Source organism: Corylus avellana, chromosome ca2, assembly GCF_901000735.1.
Source record: "Corylus avellana chromosome ca2, CavTom2PMs-1.0".
NCBI classification, from domain to species: Eukaryota; Viridiplantae; Streptophyta; class Magnoliopsida; order Fagales; family Betulaceae; genus Corylus; species Corylus avellana.
Window position 1 is genome coordinate 7,210,910 of NC_081542.1, and position 24,685 is coordinate 7,235,594.

A 24,685-nucleotide genomic window follows, 5' to 3' on the forward strand; every position below is an offset into this window, starting at 1 on the left:
GTGGGCCATCCATCTTTTACTCCTCTTTGCAATCCCCCTCTATAATTGACATAAAGTGGTGGGCCAAAAAAAAAAAAAAAAAAAAAAAAGGGAAAAGAAACTAAAGACGTGTCCTAGAGAAACTCTCATTGCCCATCCTCAACTGATTCTACCAAAAAAGTAGCTGCCATACTACTTCTCTCCCCATCTATCTCTCAAGCACACTTGCCATGACTTTCAAATTCTATAAAACCTAATATTAAATTAGGGTCGATACAATCCAAACCCGACACGCAAAATTTAAGACTGATAATTTTTAATACGACTCACAGACCTGATACTGATTCAATCGTTAAGAAATCTTATCCGTATAATTTTACACTCATGTTTCGATACCATATGAACATGACACGTGAAAACGAATTGCGATAAAATGGTGATATACGCTGTAACATCGACACCGAGTGAAGTTGAACCAAGTCTTTATACTAGGGGACCCTACCAACCTTTGTTGTTCAAATCTGTGCTTATATCCATCACGGTTTTGTGCTCATCCAAGTCGCCGCACTTGAAGATCCTACCACTACAAATATGGCTGTGTTGGACACAATGTGTGGAGATAAAAGTCAACCGACTCATCACAGTTGAGATCCTTCAAGCACCAATCAATAGGAACACCCATCACCACTATTTATTTTGATACACCATATATGTGGTCGCTATTCATAGTGTAATCAAGAGAGAGTGGGGAAAAAGGGTGGATTTTGATGTAAATGTTACAGCCTCTATGAGTATAAGGGAATTATATAATATATAGATATAAAAGAATTCAGAGTGGCTGACACATTTATAAATCAACAGCATCAACTGGGAGAGAAACTGTCCTGTGAAGAGAGTGAGGAAGTAGAGAACCAGTGTAGAAACTCTTGGCAGTGGCCACATCCTCTGCATTACAGGAACCCTTCATCGCCTCGCAATTTCGGGCCCTTAGGGTTTCCAAAGTGGGGCAGCTCTTATTGACATGAGCAGAGGATTTCATGGGAGATCCATTGTTCATGGGAGACGTCGAAAACCCATTTTCTATTTTGTGTTCCCCATTTCCACAAGTTGAAGACTTTGATGGATGTAGTAGCTGTTGATCTCGAAGTTCCCTCAGCTCCATTTGGTACTTTGCTTTGAGCCATCTTAATTCCTGCTGGGTTTCTTTCTCAAAGTTTTCTGACATGTCACAATATAATGAGGGCTTCAAGGAGCAAGAATGGGAGCCTGATAAATGAGAAAGAATGGGCTCCAGTTTCTCATATTCTTCATAAGAAGGGATCTGTCCAGAGCCAACTGACCTAATTTCAGGGATTTCATGCTGACCCCAGATTTCATGATAATCCAAGTCACCCTCTTTCACATGATGCTCAGACTCCTCAGCTTGAAATGTGATCTCCTCGAACCGCCCGTGCATTGAAGCAGCACATCCATTTTTACAGCATTGAAGATTATTTGACAGAAAACACATGAAGGAGCCACTAGAGGTATGGTTGGAAGCACAATTATGACACAAGCCTTGATTAGCAAAGCGGGGTGTTTCCTCTATTCCTGGCCCTGTCCTCCATTCAGGAACCAAGGAAGCAATTTCTCCATCAATCATATCTGCTATTCTGGTCACATCCTGGTCGGTAATGTCCAGTTCTGCAACCATTTCAGTTGCCACACTTAATGCTGTATCCGTCTCAATGTCGAACGGGAAATAAATGTTTCGGATTCGGCCTGCAAAGAAATAAAGTCACAGTGACACACCACTAGGAGGTACAAGAAAACAATCCATCAAAATGATATCAAAGGAAAGAAATTCCAACCTTCTTTATCTGAAATTCTAAGTCTTAAAAAGATGCCACCATCTCCTCTCTTTTTCCCCGTGATACTTATGTCGACATGTTCATCTTCGGGATGTTCGTCATCATGGTACTCGAAAAGTTCGATTCCATTTGGTGCAATCTCAACTGGATGATAGCCCCATTCATTTTCAGCTTCTAAAGCATAATCATTTGTGTATCCATTACTATAGGCACTATTACTGTGATGAAGTTTGAGGAGAGGCTGCCTTATAAGAGTACTGGTGTCTTCTAGTTCTCTACCATAATCTACTGTTCTCAAATCATATTCACAATCTTCTATTTGGAGAAAAGCGTCATCCAAAAGCTCCCTAGCAGAAAGCCTTAGAGAGACAGTTGCCAAGCATTTCTCCACAAATTGCCGCACTTCTGGATCCTTCACTTTGTACAAAGCATCTGGCTTTTTCCCCTAATGTTAAAAGGCAAGTGAAATCTAGTCTTTCTCATTTAGCTAAACAAATAAAAGCATCTCAATGGAGAGAGAGAGAGAGAGAGAGATCCCACTTACCGAAATAACTTTCTTGTAAATCTGAGCAGGATGAGTGCATTCACTATATGGATATTCAAAAGTAACCATTTCCAAGATGCACATCCCAAATGAGTAAATGTCAACTAACTCATTGTAAGCCTCCTCATAAACTTCAGGAGCCATAAACTCTGGAGTCCCTGTGAAAAAAGAAGCCCAAAAACATATGAACTTCTTATTAAATGTCTTTCAGTGCTCAAATCCACCAGAAAATAAAAATAAAAAAAGTTTCTTGTTTCTTCGTAAATTCAGTATATAAAACAAGGCCTCAACCAACTTCTGTTCAACTAGTTTCAATGATCCAAAGCAAAAAATTCATAGGATTTGAATCCGTCAAACATACCAACACAGTGAGCCGCATGCGACTTCCGGAGAATCGCAGCGAGGCCGAGATCACCAATCTTCACTTCCCCTTGGTTCCCATTGACAAAGATATTGTCACACTTCAGATCTCTGTGGATCACAGGAGGGTCATGGCTATGAAGATAGAGAAGCCCTCTCAAGATCTGCCTACACCAGTGCTTTACTGCCCTAATGTTAACTCTCTTGTGCTTTAGTCTATACCTATCAATAACAAAAAAGCAAGAGAACCCACAAAAAAGTAATCAGGAATCTCAAAGACCCACATAAAAAAAGTAACGGAAAAACAAGGAATAGCCCAAAAGAATCATTAAAACTTCAACAAATGCTTACTGCCTCAGAGTGCCAGAAGTGAACATTTCAGTCACAAAATTGATGTTCCTATTTGCAGTGTCTACCCACGAAGTGTAGAATTTCATAATGTTCTTGTGCTTCAATGTCTTCAGGAGATGAATCTCACAGTAGAGTCTTTCAAGATCTTCAGGGCTTTGCAGGAAATCATAAAGCTTGACCTGGTTCCAAGCAACTTCAATTCCTTCATACTCATCAAATGCCCTGTAACTGCAATATAATCAAACACCAAAAACACCCAACAACTGACAAATATATCAAATGCCCATTTACAACAACTCAAAGAAAGACCAAAAATAGCTCAATTTTTAAGAAATCTGAAACGGGTACTCGACAAATCAAGTGGACCACAAGAAGTTTCAATTTATAGAAAAATCTGAAATGGGTGATCACAATTCGTACACTGTCTTTGAAGCTCCTTTGCCAAGGATTTCATTGTACTGCAACAAATGGAGGAACCCAAATATCAGACTCAAAGCAAATAACAAGAGAGAGAGAGAAAGAGAGAGAGGGGGGGTTTACTCTGCCATATCTGCTAGTTGGATCAACTTCAACAAACTCAGAGTGATCTGGTTCAAGATGTGGTAGACCATTCATTCTCCAATTTTTCCTCCACTTTTTTGCTCTCCTTTTTCTTTCCTATGATTGGGATTCCCCTTGCGACTCTTCTTCCTCTACTGTTCTGACACACACACTCACACACGCAGAGGATTTATTATAGAAAAATAAATACTTTTCAAAAAACTTTTAGAGATAGAAAGATGGAGAGTGGAAATGAACAATTATTTACATCAGAGAGAGAGAGAGAGAGAGAAAGGGTCTGGGTTTTTTACAAGATTTTTGTAACACAATCACATTTTTAAACGGATAGAAACCGAGCCACCCACCCACGACGGAACGTGACAAACACAGAGAGAGAGAGAGAGAGAGTTTTTCAGTCGGCCTGCAAGCGTGTAAAAACATGGCTTACATAAGGTCCCACTTAAGCTGATGCTCAGATCAGGACCATGTTCACTAAAACCATGAGAGACGTTACGATGATCTTCCTTATCCGATTATATTACTTTAAATTTGCATTTTTCTTTTTCTAATTTCCTAAATATTACATGCTGATCTCTTTTTATATATTTAGTTTCTATTTAATGGATTAAATGAACTCTTTTCCTTGCGTTAAAATAAAGGAAAAAAGTACTTATCTTGTTCCTAAAATTGGTAGTTGTATTAAAACCGATATTTGGGATATCAAAAGGGATCTATCTTTAAAATCTATATGATAAGTTCTCTCTTCACAGTAGTTGTTATTGTTAGCGGTTTGATAAAAAACTATTAAACAAACAAGTGAATCCATGTCACAACCAACCTTGGATTAACATATGACATTGTTGACAACTCGACTTAATATAAAATTATAATTTTACTTTCTTTTTTTTTTTTTTTTTTTTTTTAAAAAAAAAAGGCCACAACGAGAGGTAATGGATCGGCCCTCATTTGTGAAGGCGGGCTTCACCTCACCATACGAGAGGTGATTAGCCACCTCATTCTAAGGGGAGGTTGCTCTTCACTAGTCACCCCTCTTTTGAGAGGATGTTGCCCCTCCATAGGTGAGGGGCAGTCGTTGCCCCCCCTCTAATAGAAAGTCACTTCTCATCGGTTCAAGCAGGGCAATCTCCCCTTACAAAAGTATGTCTGATTGTCCCTCACCTAATGAGGAGTGGCCCGTTTCGCAAGAGGGGCTAACCCTCATTGCAAGGGCAGGTGAGGGGCAACCCCCTTTTTCATTTTTCATTTTTTTATTTTTTTGTTTTTTGTTTTTAAAAAAGGTGTTAAAATTGTAGTTTTATAATAGACTGTGTTATCGATTATATCACGTGTCAATCGAAAATTGGTTATGACATGTATCCACTTTTGCATCTAACTGTTTCTGTCAAATAGATGACAGTAGTAACTATTTTGGGCAAAATAGCTTACCCCAAGAATTTTCAAGATGTTTTTTATAGCCCATAGATAGCTTGGTACAACTACAAATTTCAAGGGCTAAATAAGTTGTTACAATAAATCTCACATAACTTAAGTACAATGTTAACCATGTGTATATAAAACTTTTAAGCATAATTTCCTTACAAGCCAATTTTCAATAGTAAGTTATACCTGAGATCTGTATAATTTGATATCAAAGCCAATCGTCATATCAAGTATGGGATTAGATGCAATGTGTCGAGCAAATTGATTGAAGCTATGCGGTCGAGTTACAGAAATGGCAATCTATTAGGATAGATTAAAATGTCTTAGTATATGTGTAGGCATGCTCTTAAGTCATTAAATAATGAAAGTTGAGGGGAGCCGTCCAAAAAAAAAAAAAAACTAACTAACATTGAGTCAATGTTGATAGAGTTAGCTACCGTGGACATCGACTACAAAGCGTAATAGTATGTTATGATTGTAAGTGTCTTACATGGCTTCCCCTTACAAGCTGACTAATTTCAACGGTGAATTTTTCCTGAAATCAAACTTTGTAAATAGTGATTTTGTTTGGTAAACTTGCAATTCTCACCAACCGATAAACATTTTTGATTTTCATAATAAAGTTACTTTTCTTACTTACAAAAAAAAAATAAAAATAAAAGTTACTTTTCTTTGTTGGTGGATCATTTTCCTCTCGTATGTACACTAGTGTTTCGAAACTTGATTAATTCCTTTACTATTAGTATTAAGTATTAACAGTCATACATACAGGGTGATTTAACATAGGAAGCAAAATGCATGGTAAAATTTGAACAAAATATTTTAAGAAATTTTAGTAGAATATTTAAAAAAAAAAAAAAAAAATCTAAAACTGAGTATGAGATAATTTAAAGAAGATGAATCTATAATATTTTCAAACTTAAAAGAACTTAATGTTTAATATAAAACAAGGTGAAAAATGCAGTGTAGTTTTACAAACACTATAAAAATTTGAAGCAATTTTCTTTTTTTCTTCTTGAAAACATTAAGGGGGAGAGGGATTCGAACTAGTAACTTCCGCTTCATTAAACGTGATTTCAGCCTATTGAACTACCTCTTGGGGACCTTTGAATTAAATCTGAACCATTTCGGCACCTAAGCTTATAAATCCATAAATACTAATAAATAACAAGGAAGAGTCAAATGTGTAAATAAATAGCCCGGTGAAATTTTTTAACAGTTGGACATGGAAAATAGAAGGGCATGATTTGATTGACATAAACTTCCCATCCCTCAAGTTTACTTTTTTCTAATGCCTAATTCAACATTTATGATAAAGGAAACTAGAAGGGCATGACCTTATCAACATTTAATCAAAATATTTTTTTTATCAAAAAAATAAAAATAAAAATATTAATAAATAGCTTTAAACACAAAATACTTAAAATTAATTTTATCTTTATATTACATCAAAATACATTTTTCAAAAAAAAAAACATTTAAAAAGTATTATTGAGTGCCATAACAAACACAAGGAGAGGCTATTCTGATAAAATATTATTCCTTCAATCTTCTAAAAAATTAAAAAATCTTCTAATAAAGAAACACAATGGTGTGTCATCAATACTTGAAAATGTAGTTGTCCAAATTATTTAGTATTTTTTTCTATAGGGTTATTTATTATATATTATTAGTTGTTGCGGACAACATTAATTAAATCCACTGTACAGTGGTGCATTTGAAGTCAATGTCACAAATTCCTACTCCTAATCCTATATATATAATAATATAATTATATAATTATATATATAAATGTAGTAATTAAGCAAAAGTTTACCGCACTAAATTCCGCACACAAGTTTAGAAAATGTTTAAAATATGGATTTTCTTACTTTTTGTGTTTCTGGAAACGTCAAAGGGCATTAGGTAAAAGAACCAGGAACCGACAAAAATTAAAACATTTAAAAGATTGTGAAATCCACTATGATAAGTTCTTCATGCTACCATTGGAAATGAAACCAAGAGGATGATAACCATGAGGATGATGACATCATCATCATTAAAGAAATGCAGTTTTTCTTTTTTTACTTAAAAAAAAATGTTGAAAAGAATGCTTTAGAGGTCTTCAAATATGACTCTATAAAATTTAAATTTTATTGATTTATTCAATAAATATATATATAAAAAAAATAATACCGGACGTAGAGTGGCCAATTAAACCACCCAAATATGGGGTGGCTAGTGTGGCCACCGCTGCGGGACCTACCGCAAGTGTGGTGGTGGCTGCGCATGCCATACGCAGCCACCACCATGCTTGGGGTAGTTGTGTCCGACCACCTTTATTTTTTTTGTTAGAAGGGACATGTCGCCTTTTGATTTTGATTAGGTAAAAGGTGATAACATGGTTAGAAATTTAATAGGATGATTATTTACTAATGACTAAAATTTTAAGGAGTAAATCGATAAAATTGTAAATCTTAGAAAGTGATTTGGTAACAAGTTATACTTCAATGATCTGTGAAGCATTTTTTCAATATATATATATATAAATTGTACATGAATCAGATAGATGAAAACATTTATACAGTGAATGTTTCTGAATTTTTCATCATGTTATATCTATCTATCTATATTTTTTTTTTGGAGCAATCATAATGTTATCTTTAAGGAACCATTGTTGTTAGTTCGAATACTTTTTAAACAAATCCTTAAAATCTTCTTCTTACGTAGTTTCAATAAGATCTTATTTCAAAGAGAAATAATCACTTTTATTTTACTGGAATAATGTGACATTACATAAATTTGCTTGTGGGGTATATGGTAGGACAATATATGCCTACTTTGTATTTGTGATCTTGTGCAATGCTCGTGGCCTATGGAGTATGGAGGTTGGTTGGCCTAAAATTTATGTTTGGTGACATTTAAATGGTATGTCTATCAGTTGTGTTTTGTTCAATGAAGGAAGAGTTGTCGGTGAAGTGTATACATATGACCATTGACCGTTTTATCTGTTCTTTTTTTTTTTTAATTAAATGTTTGGTTTCTATTTTTGTCATTTTTTGTTTATCTCCGTATAAGATATGGCGAAATCTAGCATTAAATATGTGAGATTACATGGTATTCAACAATAAATTTACAAAAGAAATAACAATTTTTCTGTTCAATAATAGCCCACACAACCCAAATTATCTCATATGAGTAATGCTAGATACTATATTTTTATTCTCTTAAAATCCTCTTAAAGCTAATGTGGTTTTTAAAATCACTATTAAATTTTAGATAAATCATACTTGAATTTTGATCTAATGATGATTTTAAAAACCACATCAACTTTAAGAGAATTTTGAGAGAATAAAAAAATAATACATAGCATTACTCATCCCGTATACTATAAATCTTCTCAATGTTTTGCATTTAGTATTCATATTTATTATTAAAAAAAAAAATCAATTGTTTTTTCCCGATAAACTCAACAAAGAGTAAGAGAAAAAAAATTGTTTTCTTGGCAGTTTGGTAGATGCAGATGGTCGTTCAAGAAAGAGTCATTTTAAGAGTTCAATATAATTTATTCTGTCACACAACAATAATATCATGTTGTTTGCCTCTTACCAATGCAAAACAATTAAAAAAATATCACCAAAAAACAAAAAAATAATTAAAAAATTGGCCTATTTTAAGTGCTTAACTCCAAAAAAAATAATAATAATAATAATAATTAAGAAAAGTGGAAACGTGAGAGTCAAAACATTATATTTGAATATATCATCATACCCTACATTTATATATATATAAATTTAATTGCCCACATGTTTAGCTTGGAGGTTAGGGCACATCTCATGCAGTGCATCCATGCACAAAAGTGTACAATTTCTTCATCAGACCTTGTCTTGTCTTTTCACAACTATAGATTTTTCTGACAACTTGGGTAGCTTTTTAATCTAAAGTTATGATAATGACATAAATCCAGCAATAAAGCTTATCTTTTTTTCTTTTTATTTATTTATTTATATTTTATTTCAAGAGTCGTGTTGTGTACCCATTGAAGTGATATCCTGGTATTCTTTTTTCTTTTTGGGAGCTGGTGGGAGGTCATTTTTAACAGTAAATAATTGGGACCAAAGTATTAACATTCTTCTTAATCTATGGCAATTTGAGTGAAGGAATTTCAATGGGAGACTTTTATATTTCCCAAAAGAATTCCTTTTTTTCTTTCTAGCAGTCGTATTGAGTGTAAGACTATGAGAGAGTGACGCAGGGGTTGTGCAAGAAAACACCTGGAGTCAAAACTCAAAAGTTAATGGACCCTAGCTAGTTTTATAATATAGTCCCAACTAATGGATTCTAATTAAAAGGCCATATGATTTTTAATGTTGATCAAGGATTGGGGAGTTGATTAGGTCATGTTTATATTTAAGGCCGTCTAAGCAACTGGGATTCCTTGGCACGAACCAAATATACAATTAGTATACTAAAGTTGAAAGGTTTGATCAGGTTAAAGTTAACATATATATTCGTATTTCTAATGCCTCGAGACGACCTTAATTCAACATGCAACTTTAGAGCTGGCAAATTTTTACCCAAACCCAAAACGAAATTGGCGAGTTAGGATTCAAAAGTTTGACCCGTCTAATTAAATAAGTTAAGTTATTGTTAACTTATATAATCTTATGTTTACGTCTTGATATGACCTGAATTCGACACATAACTTTAAAACTGACAATTTGTTACACGAACCCAATATAAAATTAACGGGTTAAGGTTGAGAGATTTGACCCAATTAATTAAATGAGCTGAGTTAGAATCATGCATCGACACAACTTGAACATGATACACAAAGATGAATTGCGGACCTAACTTTAAGTTCCTTTATCCTTTTCTTTCTCTTGGATGAATATTTTTATTTCAAACTCTGCTCCATCTAACTTTAAATGTACCATTAACATTTTAAAAAAATAATAATAAATAATTAAAGCAAAAGAGATATTGCAAGAAGTGAAGTTGAGTAAGTGGCAAGGCATATAGAGGATAGTTTAATACTTTAATTAATAGTGGCTCCAGCTGCATGCATGCTAATGCTAATGCAGGATGATGCATGATTCCATGAGAGACAGATGCTTTTAAGTTGCTTCCTCCCCATTCAGGCCTTCATTGGATGCCATGTTTTGTTTCTTTCTTTCACAATCTCTCTTAATGACTTGTTTGGCTTTTCCGTTTGGTTTAAGACAAAAGATGATCATAATACACCATCCGATGTAACGCTTCAACCCGCTTTGTTTGACCAGCTGCCGTTGATTCCGTAAAATGCCGTACAAATTAGATAAGTCAGCAAAATTACCAAAAAGCAAAGGAATGGAGTCCAAAATTCAACCCATAAAGCCACACCCCAACGTACAACTTGGGTAAATCTTGCACTCAAGTCCACAAAATTGGTACGGATTTGGAGTTTATATATATATATATATACACGCTGTTGGGAATTTGCCAAAACGAGGTCAAATCAATCCCACTTTTTTCTAAGCGGTGTACTTCTTCTGTCGAACTTTCCTACGTCGACGAGTTCCCGATCCGAAAATCTGAGACTTTTTTGGTATAGAATTCGAGAAGGTGACCTTTTCATATTTGGAAATGATTATAAATTTTATAAAATTTTTAAAAATATGAGATAATTACCATATATTTTGTTTTCTTATAAGCATTCTGCATGAATTATTTATTTTTTCACAATATTCTTATGCATGTTTTCACAATATATACAATATTCATTTTATTATTTGTCATCTCTGACCGACAAAATACATGGGAAAGTTGATGCAGACAAAAAAATTTTGTAGGATATGCTTCTCACATGTTAAGAATACGTGTTACTTTTAGATATTGGTTTATAAGAAATTTGTAGTAAATTTCTTTGGGTTGCTTTTAACCATATTAATTAGCTTTTATTTGGCATACTCGTTTTAGTATTGGTAATTTTTTATTTTCATTTTAGGTATATGATCATTAATTTGGAAGGTTTTGAAATGGATATGTAGGTGAAAATGGCTTTTTGGTGAATTTTAGGAAATTACCCTACGTAATTTGTAAGACAAAAGAATAAAGTAAAAGTTCTAATTACTCTATTTGGGAATTATATTTATTTAAACATAACTGATCGATTGATTGGACATGAATTGATAAGGTGTATGAAAGTCTAGATCGATTTATTTCATCAGTATTTTGAATAATGAAGTGTTGTCCCCTTGTCTTTTTTTTTTTGAGAATTGTCTTTTTGTTTTCTTGTCAATATATTAACTTCTTTAAATATTTGCATCAGTTTTTCAACATTCAAATTGAAAGTTGCGATGGGCATTCTTGACAATTTTTTTTTTAAAAAATGGATTTAATATATTTATAAAATAAGGATTTGTGATGAGCCAAATTTGGGAATTTTGACATTCCAAGTATATATATATTTTTTTTTTCTGAAAGTAGGGCTCCCATTATGAAAATTGAGGCCTAGATTTAAGATTGATTGCCTCAATTTGGTCTGAATTAATTGATAAAACCTTGACTTTTTTTATTTATTTTTATTTTTTTATATATAGGTGAGAAAAAAAAAAGCAAAGAAAAGTTATACAGGTGGGTTTTTCTCACTATGGATTGTGCATGCTTCTCAATAAAACCATATCTGAACAGAGGGGTAATCTATGCAGGTACGGGCAGGTGATTGACGATATCCATAGGGTGTTAAAGGCCTTAAGGAGATGGGATTTAGGGCATGTGAAGAGGGAAGCTAATTCAGCTGCCCGTAGACTAGCAAAGATGGCTGCAAGGCCCGAAAAGGAGTCAATTGACAGACTTTGGAAGGAAGAAATCCCCAATGGAATTTCTGATATTGTATCTTTAGAGCTTCATGCTCTTCTTTTTTAGAGTTTTTATGCTCTGGGTTTTTATATTCAAAAAAAAAAAAAAAAAAACCATGGTTAAATTGGGTTTGCTTTGAACCCATTTGAGGATTTTATAGTTTTGGCTTGTTTTGTTGCTTTAAATATTTATTTTGGGCTCTAAATTCATGATTGACAACACCAATTGAATCCAATTTTGATGTAGACTTAGAGCCAGTATGGTTCAAGGAATAGGCTCCTAGAATATGATGACTATTCTTATGAAATAATAATTATTTTTATTTGGTAGAAGCCTATTCCTAAGAATAGATATTCCATGAGAATAATTATTCACTTATGGAGGAATAACTATTCTTTTTTTCTTTTTTCTTTTTTTTCTTTTTGAAAAAAGGAATAACTATTCCTATAACAACGTTTTTCAAAAAACTACTCATATTATTTTTTATTTTCTTTCAAAAAAAAAAAAAAACTACTCATATTATAGGAATAAACTTTTTAGAAATGAAGTAATGGTGTCATAATCTTAAGAATAAATAACAAACATATATTGTCTCTTTTACTCTATAAAGGTCATTTAAGCACAAGTATGCTGCTAGGGCCACCAGTCATTCTTAACATCTTTTGCAATTTTAAGCTTATTTTTTTAAGCTATGAGTTAGTTGTTACTAATTGTTTATAATATTTTATTATGTCCTAACATATTATAAAGGTTATTTATAATAGTTGACAAAGTAAAAAAAAAAAAAAAAGATGGAGAGACTTAAAATAATATAAATAGAAGTAATTAATTAATAAGAATATGTTAAATGCAAGGGGCGACAAATATTAGGATTTTGAATAAAATAGCAGGATAGAAAATAATTCATGTGACAGATTCCAATAAGCTGACAAAGATCCCTGTAAACTTATTACAATTTAGTTGTTGTTTAGTTGAATTGATGAATTGAGTTAATTCAATATGAAATTATAATAATAGATTGAGATAGTTGAATCCAAGATCTCCCACTCATCAAAACATGCAGGAGAGATATCTCATATCTATTTGTTCTTCTTTTTTCCATTTGTATATATATAAAACTCCACTTCTTCCCTGTCTTTCCAGTTTCCACATAATCAAGCATACTAGCTTCTTTGGGCAGACACAATTCGAACCTGAAACCTAACCTAACATTAGAGTTAATAATTTTTTATACGACTAGCAAAACTGACACAAATCCAACTCAAAATTACTGAGTTAGATTTGTGAGGTATGATTCATTTAATTAACCCTAAACACACGAATACTAATTGACACCCCTATCAGAAGGTCCCAACACTCACATTTGCGAATGCTAAACCCCATCCTTAATTTCAGTCAAGGACGAAATCAAAACTTCTCATTTAGAGGGGTCAAACCTAAGTTTTTAGCCTAAAAATCCATGTATTTTAATTTACTTAAGAAAATTTGAAAATCAAAGGAAGCAATGGTCGGTCCAGCTTTCAGTTCACAGCCGTTGTTGGTAGGCCAGGTCAGTGCATGGTCTATCTTGTAGGGCGACAAATATATTAAATTCATTTGTAATATGAACGGGTGGGTTTTTTTATTTATTTATTATTTTTTATGGGAAACTTTAGTAAGGTCGCTTGAACTACTACGTATTTTAAAAAGACTCTTTCAAATTTTAAAAATTTTCAATTTCTCCCATCAAACTCCTTGTCAATTTTTGCCAAAAACCTTAAAAAGACCAAATTACCCTTTGATTTTCTTTAGAAAAAAATTGAAAAAAAAAGTCATAAGGTGTATATATATTTTTTATAATAACTTGAGTTAAAAAAAATAATAAATTAAATTAAGAGTAAATTCGAAATTTTATAAAAAAATCAGAGGTATAATAATCATTTTTATCACTTTTAACATTTAAAAATTGACAGATGAAGTACATTGTATCAAATTTAGAGTTTTTGAAATTTGTGAGGTGTTTTCAAAAAGCGTGATAATTCAGAAGTGTAAAATGAAGTTTTTTTTTTAATTTTTTTTTTAATAAAGTGGGATATTTGTACGGGCATTAATTTGAAATATAAGTAGTTAGGGCATGCATGTGTGATGGTTGGGAGTTAGGGCACACTGATGCCAACAAACCATAGCTCCACATGCTCACCTAGCTACAAGTGGGATCCTATGTACTTCTTCTGCACAAAGTCTTTCAGGTTCCTTCCTTTTGCAATGGATCTCCGATCAAATTAATCCCCAGCTGCCTAATTTTTTTTCCTTCCCCCCACAAAACACATGAATATATATATATATATATAGGGAACCAAAATCACCCCCAATACCCATACATGTCTTCCATTTATTGAAACCTAAAATACATATCCCACAAATGGAGCTGCAATAATATTAAACAATCAATTCTCGTACAAACCCTAATCTTCACTCACACGTGTGATATAGGTCGTACAACTTAACCTTATAGAGGGAGGATAATGTTTGTAAACACAATATTAATTCCCCTTCTTGCCTTTTTGTTTCACTTATCGCTTTATGTGGTCCATTTTTTGGTATTTTAATTCTCATCACCATTTTTCTTGTTTGCTTAGCACACTAGTAGGAACTTTCATTTGATTTTTCCTTAAATTTAGGGAAGAAAACTACTTTTTGCGTTTTCTATGAAAATATATTTTACAATAACTTCCTTTACCTTTTCTTATACTATTAAAATATTATTCTTTACAAAATATAAGTTCTCTACCTACCCTCATATTTTTTACTAAATCTCAACACAATCTTCAATGAAAGATAAAAAGATGAAAGAGGAAAGATAAATGTTTATATTAAAATAATGTATAGGGAACACATTGGGAAACACGGTAGCTAATCGAGGGTATTGGTTAAATTTAAGAAAACTAATGTGGGTGAGTTTTTTGAAATTTTTCCTAAATATAGGAAAGGGAATGGGCAATAGGGTGTTAATTTACCAATTATCTCAAAAGTTTAAGTTGATAGGAAGATGTAAATTTAATCACTTAATCATTAAGTTAACATTCTCCCTCAAGAGTAGGCTCAAACTGCCGTGGAATATTTAATTTAAATGAGGGGTAGAGTCAAGATTCAAACTCATGACCTTTATCTTTAATATCATGTTAAATTACCAGTTATCCTAAAAGTTTAAGCTGATAAAAAGATGTAAATTTAATCACTTAATCATTAAGTTAACATAGGGTACCTGCTGTTAGTGCTCTTACTAAAAGGAAAAAAAGAAAAGAGCAACTTGCATTAATGCGTCTAGGTCTAGGGCCAAATGTTGGTACAAATTAAGCCTAATTGTTAACATACTTGACATTGTACAAAGAGGTTGCAAACACAAGCAACCATTTTAAATGTGTACAACTGAAAGGGGTGAGGTTGGTCCAAGTTATATTAAGTGAGCTTCTTCTAGTTAGAATATATAGTTGTAAACATTTAATGGCTTCATCAGTTTCCCTTGCTAGGTGGAAACCTATGGGATTCCTTTTTCTTTGATCTAGTCTTTTTATCATCAAACTACTAGAGTAAGAAACCTACTACCGCAATCAAACTAATAAGAAAACAGTTCAATTTGTTGCTTGTTCGTTACGTTACGCAACACCTTTCGCGAACGTTTTTTTCTCTTCTTCACATAAGCCACCTTTAAAACTTTAGAGTGATTGAGTGAACCAATTTTTCAAACTTTTAAAGGGTATGTTAGAAGGTCATAGCAATATTGAATAGAAAATGATGCGAATTTGAATTGCAACCAAATTTAGGTTAGAAATTTATGAATCATGTATAGACACGGTGTGTATTACGAGATCGATCCCATGAGGATTGACTTTATCTCAAATTCTAGAATTATTACTTAACTACTTCAACAAGAGAATTGATTGATCTTATGACTAAAAGAAAAACTAAATAGCTAACACTAAGGCTTAGAGTTCACCCATAGTAATCATAAATCCAAGTTTCTAGTGCAAACTTTAGGAAAGTTAGGTTTCTATATTTGACAAATTGTTGGCACATATATGCTCTTCGTTAGGCACAAAGATGTTTTCTTGTTTTGAATTCATGAATATTATATCCTTGTTTAGGCATAGAAAAATCAATAACTCTATTCTTCTTCTCACAAATTCCATATATATATATATATATATATATATATAAACTCAGATTAGGGGATTCCTCATAGCCTTAGCTAAGGGATTAGAAACTACTGAAATTGATTGAAAGCAACTTCATCTTCTCCTTTCTTTCCTTTTTTATTTGAATGCACTGACTTGGAGACCTGGATTTCATTATCTCTAATGAACCTTAATGGCTTCATCAGTTTCCTTCTTAGGTGGAAGTCTATGAGCTTCCTTTTTCTTGCATCTATCTAGTCTTTTATCATCAAACTATTACAACAAGAAAAATACTATTGCTATCACAATCAAACTAATGCAACAAGAAAGCGGATGTAATAAGAAAACAACTCAATTAATTGCTTCTTCATTATGTTACGTAATAGCTTTCGTGAATGTTTAATCGTTGCTCTGTTGCCAGTAGCCCACCCTAAAAGAGACAAGTGCCCCTATCCCTATATGGTGATGAGCCGTGATACAGATTAGCACGCCGTGAAGGAAAACATTTTTTTTTTAATATTTTAATGAAAAAAATAAAAAATAAAATTTGCAAGCACGTCGCGTGTTGTTTTCATTCACCCTATGGTGATTAGTACACTTTTTTTTTTTTTTTTTTTTTTTTTCCACGTAAGCCAACTTTTAAACTTTAAAGTGAATATATTTGATAAAAGACTAAAACGAAATAAATAAATAAAATTTAATTTAAATTTTTTTTAAAAATTATCAAAAAAATAAATTAAAATCTAAAGCTGGGATCATTCGAAAACCACCCCAAGAGGTGGATTAGCCACCCCAAAACTAATGGCCTAGCAGGTGTTTTAGTGGTGGTGTGGCCACCCTCAAAACTAATGGAGGTGGCCGAGCCACTCGCAGCCACTGTTTGCAGGTGGCTTTGACACTTAGGGGTGGTCTAGCCACCACCCCCAAGCACTCAAGGGTGGCTCGGCCACCCCTAGGTTTTTTAAATTTTTTTTTCTTTGAACTTTTTGTTATTTATTTATTTATTTATTATTATTATTATATTTTATTTTTTTAGTTGGGTTGAGATAATATCCAAACATGATTTTAAAAAAATAGTAAAATTTAGTAAAAAATAAATGAACATCCAAACAAGTTATACTACTTTTGTACTTCTTCTTTTTTTAAATGTAGTTTTATGCTTCTCTGTGGAAACACCAGCTCCTAAATCAAGCTTTTTTTTAATAATATTATTATGTTTTGTCTTAGCAGCTAATAAATGAAGCTTTGACTACTCCTTGATAGCTTGGCCTTGTATTAACTTAGATTCAAGATTTCAAGGTCGACTTAAACCAAAAAAATAATAATAAAAAAATAAAAAAAGATTTCAAGGTCGCTTGTCACATCATTCCAGACGTTCAACTAATTCTATAGGGTTAAAATAATGTATAAATATATGAAAATTTATATAAAAATATAATAGTATATGCTTTGAGTAGTAGCAAGATTAATTATTAAATATAATAGTATATGATAATTAAACTGTAGAGATTTAAAATAGTGGATTTTTCTGTACTATTTATTTTAGAAACTAAGAAATGAAAATAAAACTTGTTTGCTCATAAGAAATTAATTCCCAAAACACCTCTTTGTCACTTGTTGAGCTCCAATCCAAGATTTTGTTAATTGTTAGAGGACAACATTATTGGACATAAAAATGAAAGTACTTTTGAGTATTTTGTGTCTCAAATTATTTGTTCTCACCTTTATTCTGATAAAAGGCAAGCAGAGGAGACCAACTATAACAATTCTACTTAGGTGTGACCATAATAGCACATATTCATTGTGAGCCACATTGGAGGAGCCTAGACGGTAAGAACTGCAAAAGTTCTTTCAAGTCCGATTGAGCCATAATCTGATCAGCCCCACCAGGACATCAATGAAAACCTATGTAATTTACACTAATTAGACATAAGAATTCTCATTGCAGGATTTAAATTCATGTCCTAGTGTGTACCTAACCACCTTTGAGATGATTTTGTTAAAAAAAAAAATTAAAAATTAAAAATAATTCTTTATAATTTTTTTTTTTTTTAAAAAAAAATATATATATCAAATGAGGCCATAATTTTTCGGCCCAAAGTTCATTATCTTGTTTTGTAGCGATGTTGGACTATTGGAGGATTTGGGCCGATGGTTTGATTTGGGAAGCGCGTCTTGCTTGTGGGCTTCATGCTTATGACACAGCAATTACGGACTTTTATTTATACAATCTGACGAAAAAAATTTATAGAGAAATAGTTTTAAATAATTTAAACAAGTGTGGTAATTTTAAATGAAATAGTGATTTTGAAATAGATTTTAGCTGAATTTTCAATTCCAACTGTTTACCCAATGCTTCACATGTGCAATTCCTTGATCAATTTTCACATGAATTGGCCGTTGCAGCAAATTAATATTTTGGATGGCAAACATATATAAAAGAGAAAAATAAAATAAATCATATAAGATAACGCAATATTTTACAGTAATAACAATAACAAAAAAGCGGCTTTTTGCATGTTCGTAAAGGTCAGGTGATTCGGCCACCCCAAATGGTGGTTCAGGGTGGTCATAGCCACCCCAAACCCATGCGGCCATCCCTGAATCACCTTCAGGTGATTCACCACCAAACAAACACCCAAAAAAATATACTTTCATCTTTTTTGGTATGATTGTCTTGATCTAAAACATTTATTTAAAATGAACGGTTTTTTAAAAAAAGTATTGCATAGGTATTGCGCTGGATCCAAATTCATAATCATGGCTAATATATCTGATAGATTAATTGGTGTAACAATCTATGAAGATAAATAAGCTACTAACCTAAAATGCACAATAAATGGATTATTTACAGGCTTATAATCATGTGTCTTGTATTCAACTTGCTCTAACATCTTAGTTCATCCTTGAAATTAGATTTTCTTTTGAATTGTAGTCGAAAGATAAGATGCCTTTTTCTTTGCATTTAAAACTATGATTTCTCAAATTAAAAGTACGATTTTAAATAAAATCATGTGTTTTCAAAGAAATGAGATTTTAAAATGTAAAAAAATCTGCGTTTTAAAAACACAGACAAACATAATAACTGTCATTGACCAAACCCTCTAAATTTAAAAGGTAACCAACCACCAGAAACCCGCCAAATATAGGGAAAACAGCATCAGCATCTATCTGTGCAAAGTAGAGCAGTTAAAGTAATAATTAACATGATTAGAAAAAGGTAATTCCATTAACTAAATTAACATTTACCCATTTTTATTTCATTTTAGTTTCTTCGTTCAAAATGAGTGTAGCCATGGTGAATAGCTCAACAGTAATGGAATTCATCCAAGACACACAGACGTTCAACAGCTGCATTAAAGAATGTTTTGAGATGCTTGATGTGGACGGCAATGGCATGCTTTCACAGAGAGAGCTTCTTGATGGATTTCATAGGGTTTTCTCATTGGAATACAATCTTTATGATTCCATTTTCAAGAGGTTTGATGAGGATCAAAATGGGGTCATTGATCCTATGGAGTTTAGGTCTCTTGTTAGGGAGCTGATGCTTGCCATGGCTCGGGGGTTTGGTGATTTGCCTGTTTTGGTGGCTCTTGAGCAAGATAGCCTGCTCATGAAAGCTGCTCAACATGAATTGGCCAGACTGCAGGTGAAGGGAGCTAGAAGAAAAAATAGAAAGACACAAAAGAATGTGTTTTTTGGTGTATGCCTATGCTGTCACAAATCGAAAACTACCTAGCAACATGGGATTTTAACCCCTTTTTTTTTTCTTTCTATTTTCACTGCTCTGTAATTGCATTATTTTTCTGTGCGCGTTCGTTCCTTCTGTTATATATTGTGTATATTGTTGGATCGGACCTTTGACCATCTTATTCGAAAATTAATTGGTGTCTAGTAAGGAAAGCCAAAGTTTTTTTATGACATTCAAAATTGCATCCCGCAAGACACATTTTAAGAGCCATTCACGTGAGCAGTGTGACACTGTTGCATCTCAACACATACTTCAAAGCTAGTTCAATCATCTTTCAAGCATCGTACCTAAATTGATTATTGGTTTGTCTTCAACTAAAATGATGTGATGCGAACCAACTAGTGACAAAGCATGGAAAAGTGATAGATGGGAGTGGTAACCTTCAATGACTACTTCGAAAGAGCCATAATCTCCAAATTAAACACAATAAATTGTATTCTAAAACAATATTCAACTCCTTTTCTTTTTTTTTTTTTTTTGATCGTTCTCCATTAAATAGAGAAATAATAAACTATTAGTTACATAATAGACCAATTAGATCTTGACTTGGCCGATCCTTGTAAGGAAAGAATCTAACTCTTTATTGGACTATAAAATCTACAGATCGAAATATACTTCTTATTGGACTCTAACACGTCATTATAAAATATTACATAATTATGATCACATCATAAAACATATCTGGACAGTGCTTCGTTTGTTAATACTTTTTAGATGGCGTTTTTTTAGTATAAGCAAATCAACAACAATTGCATTTATGGTTGCGAATCCCTCTTCTTTTTTCCTATAAAAGTAGCAATACCAAAAAAAAAAAAAAAAAAAAAAGGTAGAAAATGCAGTATGATATATGATTATATGAAAATGTGGGATTTGCCGGATATGTTCCTAACATTGTGCAACCAAAGCTAGAGATCTTGGAAATAAAACCCACTTTTAATTAGAATTCTAGCATATGTGTTTCCTAATTCCCCAACAATCAAACATCCCCCCATATGCAGATCGAAAAGATATGGCTCATCCGCTCATGTGCATTTGTGTCGTGAAAAGAAAGTAAGGCTACGTGGAGGCCTCGTTCACGCACCTAGATTAACCTTTCCTTATTACATTTAACATGCATATAATCTTTTTTCCATTCTAGATATATGGACCTCGACATCCCTGGCAACAAGCTAGCTTGTTTTTAGAGCAGTCGCATGCAGGAACAGAATTTTGTCTCAACAAGAAGCAAGATGCATGCATCATAATTTTGGAGCACCCAATGTGCATGCATGGGTCTCTAACAACCAAGATATTTTCTCTCAATTCTATTTAATACACTCAGTACATCTGCCATACGACTGGGATTGAGAACGTGGCAGAAAAATCAGTTGTTGAATCAGATCTATAATAACTAAGTTTTACAATCACATCATCTAGTTGTTTACAAATCGTACAAAGTCTACTAAATAGCATTATAATCAGGTCTTGTGGTCGAAAACAAAGGCATGCAAGTGCAAGTCCAAAGGCTTATCATGTGATTAGAGCACTAGCAGCAGATGCATGTCCTATATGCCATTTCCTTTCTTATATTTAGAAAAAATTTCAAAAAAATCACAAAAACTTGTTCACATCAGATTTTCTACATTTAACTAACCTTCAAGGGTTGCTTGCTACAGTGTTTTCCAATGGGTAGGGAACCAAAAGTGGTTTCATATACATTATTTTAATATAGACATTTATCTTTCCTCTTTCATCTTTCATCCTTTTGTTTTTAATTAGGGATTGTGTTGAAATTTTGTAAAAAAAGTAAGGGTAGGTAGGGATCTTGTATTTTGTAAAGAAATAATATTTGAATGGTATAGAAAGAAGTAACAGAAGCTATTCTATGTGAAATATATTTTCATAGGGAAGTAAAAAATAATTTTGTATCCTAAACTTAAGAAAAATTAAAAGAAAATTGCTGGTAGTGCTCTAATAGTAAGTGTGGGATTAATAACAAAGCTTCTTCTCTTGTGCATAATAATCTTTGGTTTGATGTAGAAAAGATAAAAAATTCAAAAGCCCTAGAAACTTCATTCATTCACCTAAGAATACCAGGAAATTCACACACACACACACACACACACACACACACATATATATATATATATATATATATAAAGCGGGGCCAGCTAGTTGTAAAGCAAGACTACAAATAAATTCATTAAAATCCAAAAGTAAGTAGGAAAAAAACAATTAATTACAAAATGAAAATGATTAGTGTGGTTGAAATTCAGCCAATGAAAAAAATAAGAATAAAAGGGAAGCCAAAAGAAAGTACCTTTTTGTATAAAGTCATCTGGATGGTGTTTTTTTTTTTGTCTTTCAAGAGAAAAGAGCCTGAAATCTGAATAAAGAAATAGAAAACAGTGGGCTAGCAATTATATTATATTAATATATAATTGATTTTGTTGCATGTGTTATTTATTTATTTATTGAATATATGAGTTGTATTATCCAGCAAGTTCTTGAAATATCATCCACTGGACGACTGGAAGTGAAGCAACGATACAAAAGTAGTTGAAAAGCCCTTCCTTTTCCCAAGGACCCCCATGTCACCCATCTTCCATGCCCTTTTGGCTTTTGAGATGGCAAATTAGAAACTATGAAAATATATAATCACAAATTATGGGTCATATTTTAGTTTTATTTATTTATAAATTATTGATTACTTCACTTTAATCATTTGATGTCCCCTTATAATTGTATTAACATAATATATATAATATTATAAAACTAGATAATTTAGAGATAAAATAATATAAAAGAAAAGGAGGAGTCCTAAAGTGAAAGAAAACTCAGAGTCATGTGAACTAATTGTGAATGGTAAAGCCCCCTAGTGCAACCCAGCTCACTCCCCATATGCAAACATGCAACTCTCTGTGTGAGAGAGAGAGAGAGAGAGAGAGTGCCCTAATTCAGAGGCGAAAATCAAGGAAGGCAGCATGAGTGAAGTGTGTGAGTGCATGGATCAGCAACTGGTGGTGCTGATGATTGTCATCATGGAAGCCTCATTTTTCCATCATTCTACATTCAAAGCCAAATATTTTGCCACCACCTCATTAAAAAGCCAAAAATACACATTTTTAAATTGATATAATATAAATTAAATTATTAAATTCATTTTTTTATATGTTTAAATTTTTGATATAATTAGTGATTTAACATAGTATTATAAAACCAAATATTTCGAGTTCAAATATTGTCTCCGTTATTTACACCTTATTTCAATTAAATATTTTACATATTACGTCTCACTTTGAAGGAGAGTAATAGTGATTTAATATGGTATCAAAGTCAAATATTTTGAGTTTGAATCTTATATCCGTCATTCACTTCCAATTTCAATTAAATACTTTATCTGTTGAGTCTCAATTTGAACCGAACTTTGAACTCATATGTGAGGAAAAATATTAAAATATATTCGTTCTATATAAGTGTCTAGTTATCATGAACAACTAGGTAACCATAACAAGACTACCAAATACCATTTTCCTATACAAAGTGCAAAATAAACCATCCGCCAACATAAAGCCAAGAGCAAACCTCCAAGATCTCCCTCTCTCTCTCTCTCTCTCTCTCTCTCTCTCTCAACTGCTGCAAAATCCAACTATACCTCAAAGCAAAAGCACAAAGCCAAGAACCAGAGCTACCCCTCTCTCTCTATCTCTCTGTGAAACAAACGCAAATGTTTTGAGAAACAAACGCAAAGATTGAACACCATGATTCCAGCATGTTTCAGCCAACCCAACACACTCTCAAACACCTCTCAAGCACCTCAAAACCTCATAACCTGCATCTACCAAACGCACCTCTGCGACTCTCCAACCTATCTCACTCTCACCTGGTCTAAAACCCTCTTCTCCCACTCCCTCACCATTTACGCCGCCGACTCTTTCTCCATCTCCATCTCCCTCCACCCATCAAGCTTCCCCTTCTTCCGAACCCGACCCGGATCCAAATCCATTTACCTCGCCCGCCACCGCTACCAGAGAATCAAGCTCTACTGGGACTTCACTCGGGCCGACTTCACCCACAACTCCGCCGAGCCCGACTCCAGCTTCTACGTCGCCGTCTCCTGCAATGCCAAGCTCGAATTCTTTCTCGGCGATCTTTTCGACGAGTTCACGCGGCGGTCCGGGTTGGCCTTGACTCGCCGAGTCCAACTCGGCGAGCCGACTCTGTTGTCGAGGCGGGAGCACGTGTTTGGACGCAGGAATTATGTATCCCGAGCCCAGTTCTTGGGAAGCAAACACGAGATTGGGATCGAGTGCGGCGGCGGAGTGCTCAAAGTAAAAGTGGACGGAGAAATCCGGCTTGTTATAAAAAGGCTTGCGTGGAAATTCAGAGGGAATGAGAAAATCTACGTGGGTGGGATTGAGGTGGAATTCTTTTGGGATGTTTTTAATTGGGTTAATAATAATTATAGTAATAATAATAGTGGGAGTAATGGAAATGGGCATGGGGTGTTTGTTTTTCAAGTGGGTGATGGAGGGGTGTGGCCGGAGATGGTAGGGCCGGAGAAGAGGTTGATGAGGAAGAGCTTGTCCTTCTCGTCGGGATCCGGGGCAGTGCCGTCGATGATATCGACGTCGCCGTCGACACCGTCGTGCTCAAGTGTGTTGCAGTGGGCGGAGGAGAGCAGCGATGGGGGGAGGAGTTCGTGTTCTTCCACTAAGTCTTGTGGGAGTAATGGGGGGTTCTCTTTGTTGCTGTATGCTTGGAGGAGGGATTAGGTTTTGAAATTTAGTTGCAGAGAAAAAAAAACAAAGAAGTTGATTTTGTGGGAAGTAATTGGCTTTTATGTGGAAATCATTCTTTTATAATTTGCATTATATTTGTGTTACAATTGTTTTAATCATCAGCCATTTGCACCTTC

The 24,685-nt window shown here is 33.5% G+C and overlaps 3 protein-coding genes across 4 annotated transcripts; 2 read left to right on the forward strand and 1 right to left on the reverse strand.

The window, feature by feature from the left end:
• Positions 1–385: 385 nt before the first annotated feature.
• On the reverse strand, positions 386–4,039 carry LOC132170378 (probable serine/threonine-protein kinase WNK9). Of its 2 annotated transcripts, XM_059581339.1 has the most exons (7): positions 3,625–4,039; positions 3,505–3,542; positions 3,085–3,312; positions 2,735–2,955; positions 2,374–2,531; positions 1,830–2,274; positions 386–1,740 (listed from the first exon to the last, which is right to left on the reverse strand). In XM_059581339.1, exons 1-7 carry the CDS (start codon positions 3,697–3,699, stop codon positions 827–829), a joined length of 2,079 nt encoding a protein of 692 aa, XP_059437322.1. In that variant the 5' UTR covers positions 3,700–4,039; the 3' UTR covers positions 386–826. The 2 variants fall into 2 exon arrangements, with proteins under 2 accessions (XP_059437322.1, XP_059437323.1); XM_059581340.1 differs by lacking the exon at positions 3,505–3,542 and having other exon boundaries at positions 3,625–3,694.
• A 15,281-nt stretch (positions 4,040–19,320) lies between these two features.
• LOC132168974 (uncharacterized) lies at positions 19,321–19,776 on the forward strand. The gene has a single exon (XM_059580069.1). The coding sequence runs from the start codon at positions 19,321–19,323 to the stop codon at positions 19,774–19,776; it is 456 nt and encodes a 151-aa protein (XP_059436052.1).
• Positions 19,777–23,301: 3,525 nt separating this feature from the next.
• Positions 23,302–24,627, forward strand: LOC132172172 (uncharacterized). Its single transcript, XM_059583623.1, has one exon. The coding sequence runs from the start codon at positions 23,529–23,531 to the stop codon at positions 24,540–24,542; it is 1,014 nt and encodes a 337-aa protein (XP_059439606.1). The 5' UTR covers positions 23,302–23,528; the 3' UTR covers positions 24,543–24,627.
• Positions 24,628–24,685: the final 58 nt, after the last annotated feature.

Coding starts and splice junctions, on each gene's coding strand:
- LOC132170378 (XM_059581339.1), bottom strand. CDS start 3,699: ATGAATGGTCTACCACATCTTGAACCAGATCACTCTGAGTTTGTTGAA. Junction 3,543..3,624: donor CAACTAGCAGATATGGCAGA/GTAAACCCCCCC, acceptor CATTTGTTGCAG/TACAATGAAATCCTTGGCAA. Junction 3,313..3,504: donor AAAGGAGCTTCAAAGACAGT/GTACGAATTGTG, acceptor ATTATATTGCAG/TTACAGGGCATTTGATGAGT.
- LOC132172172 (XM_059583623.1), top strand. CDS start 23,529: ATGATTCCAGCATGTTTCAGCCAACCCAACACACTCTCAAACACCTCT.
- LOC132168974 (XM_059580069.1), top strand. CDS start 19,321: ATGAGTGTAGCCATGGTGAATAGCTCAACAGTAATGGAATTCATCCAA.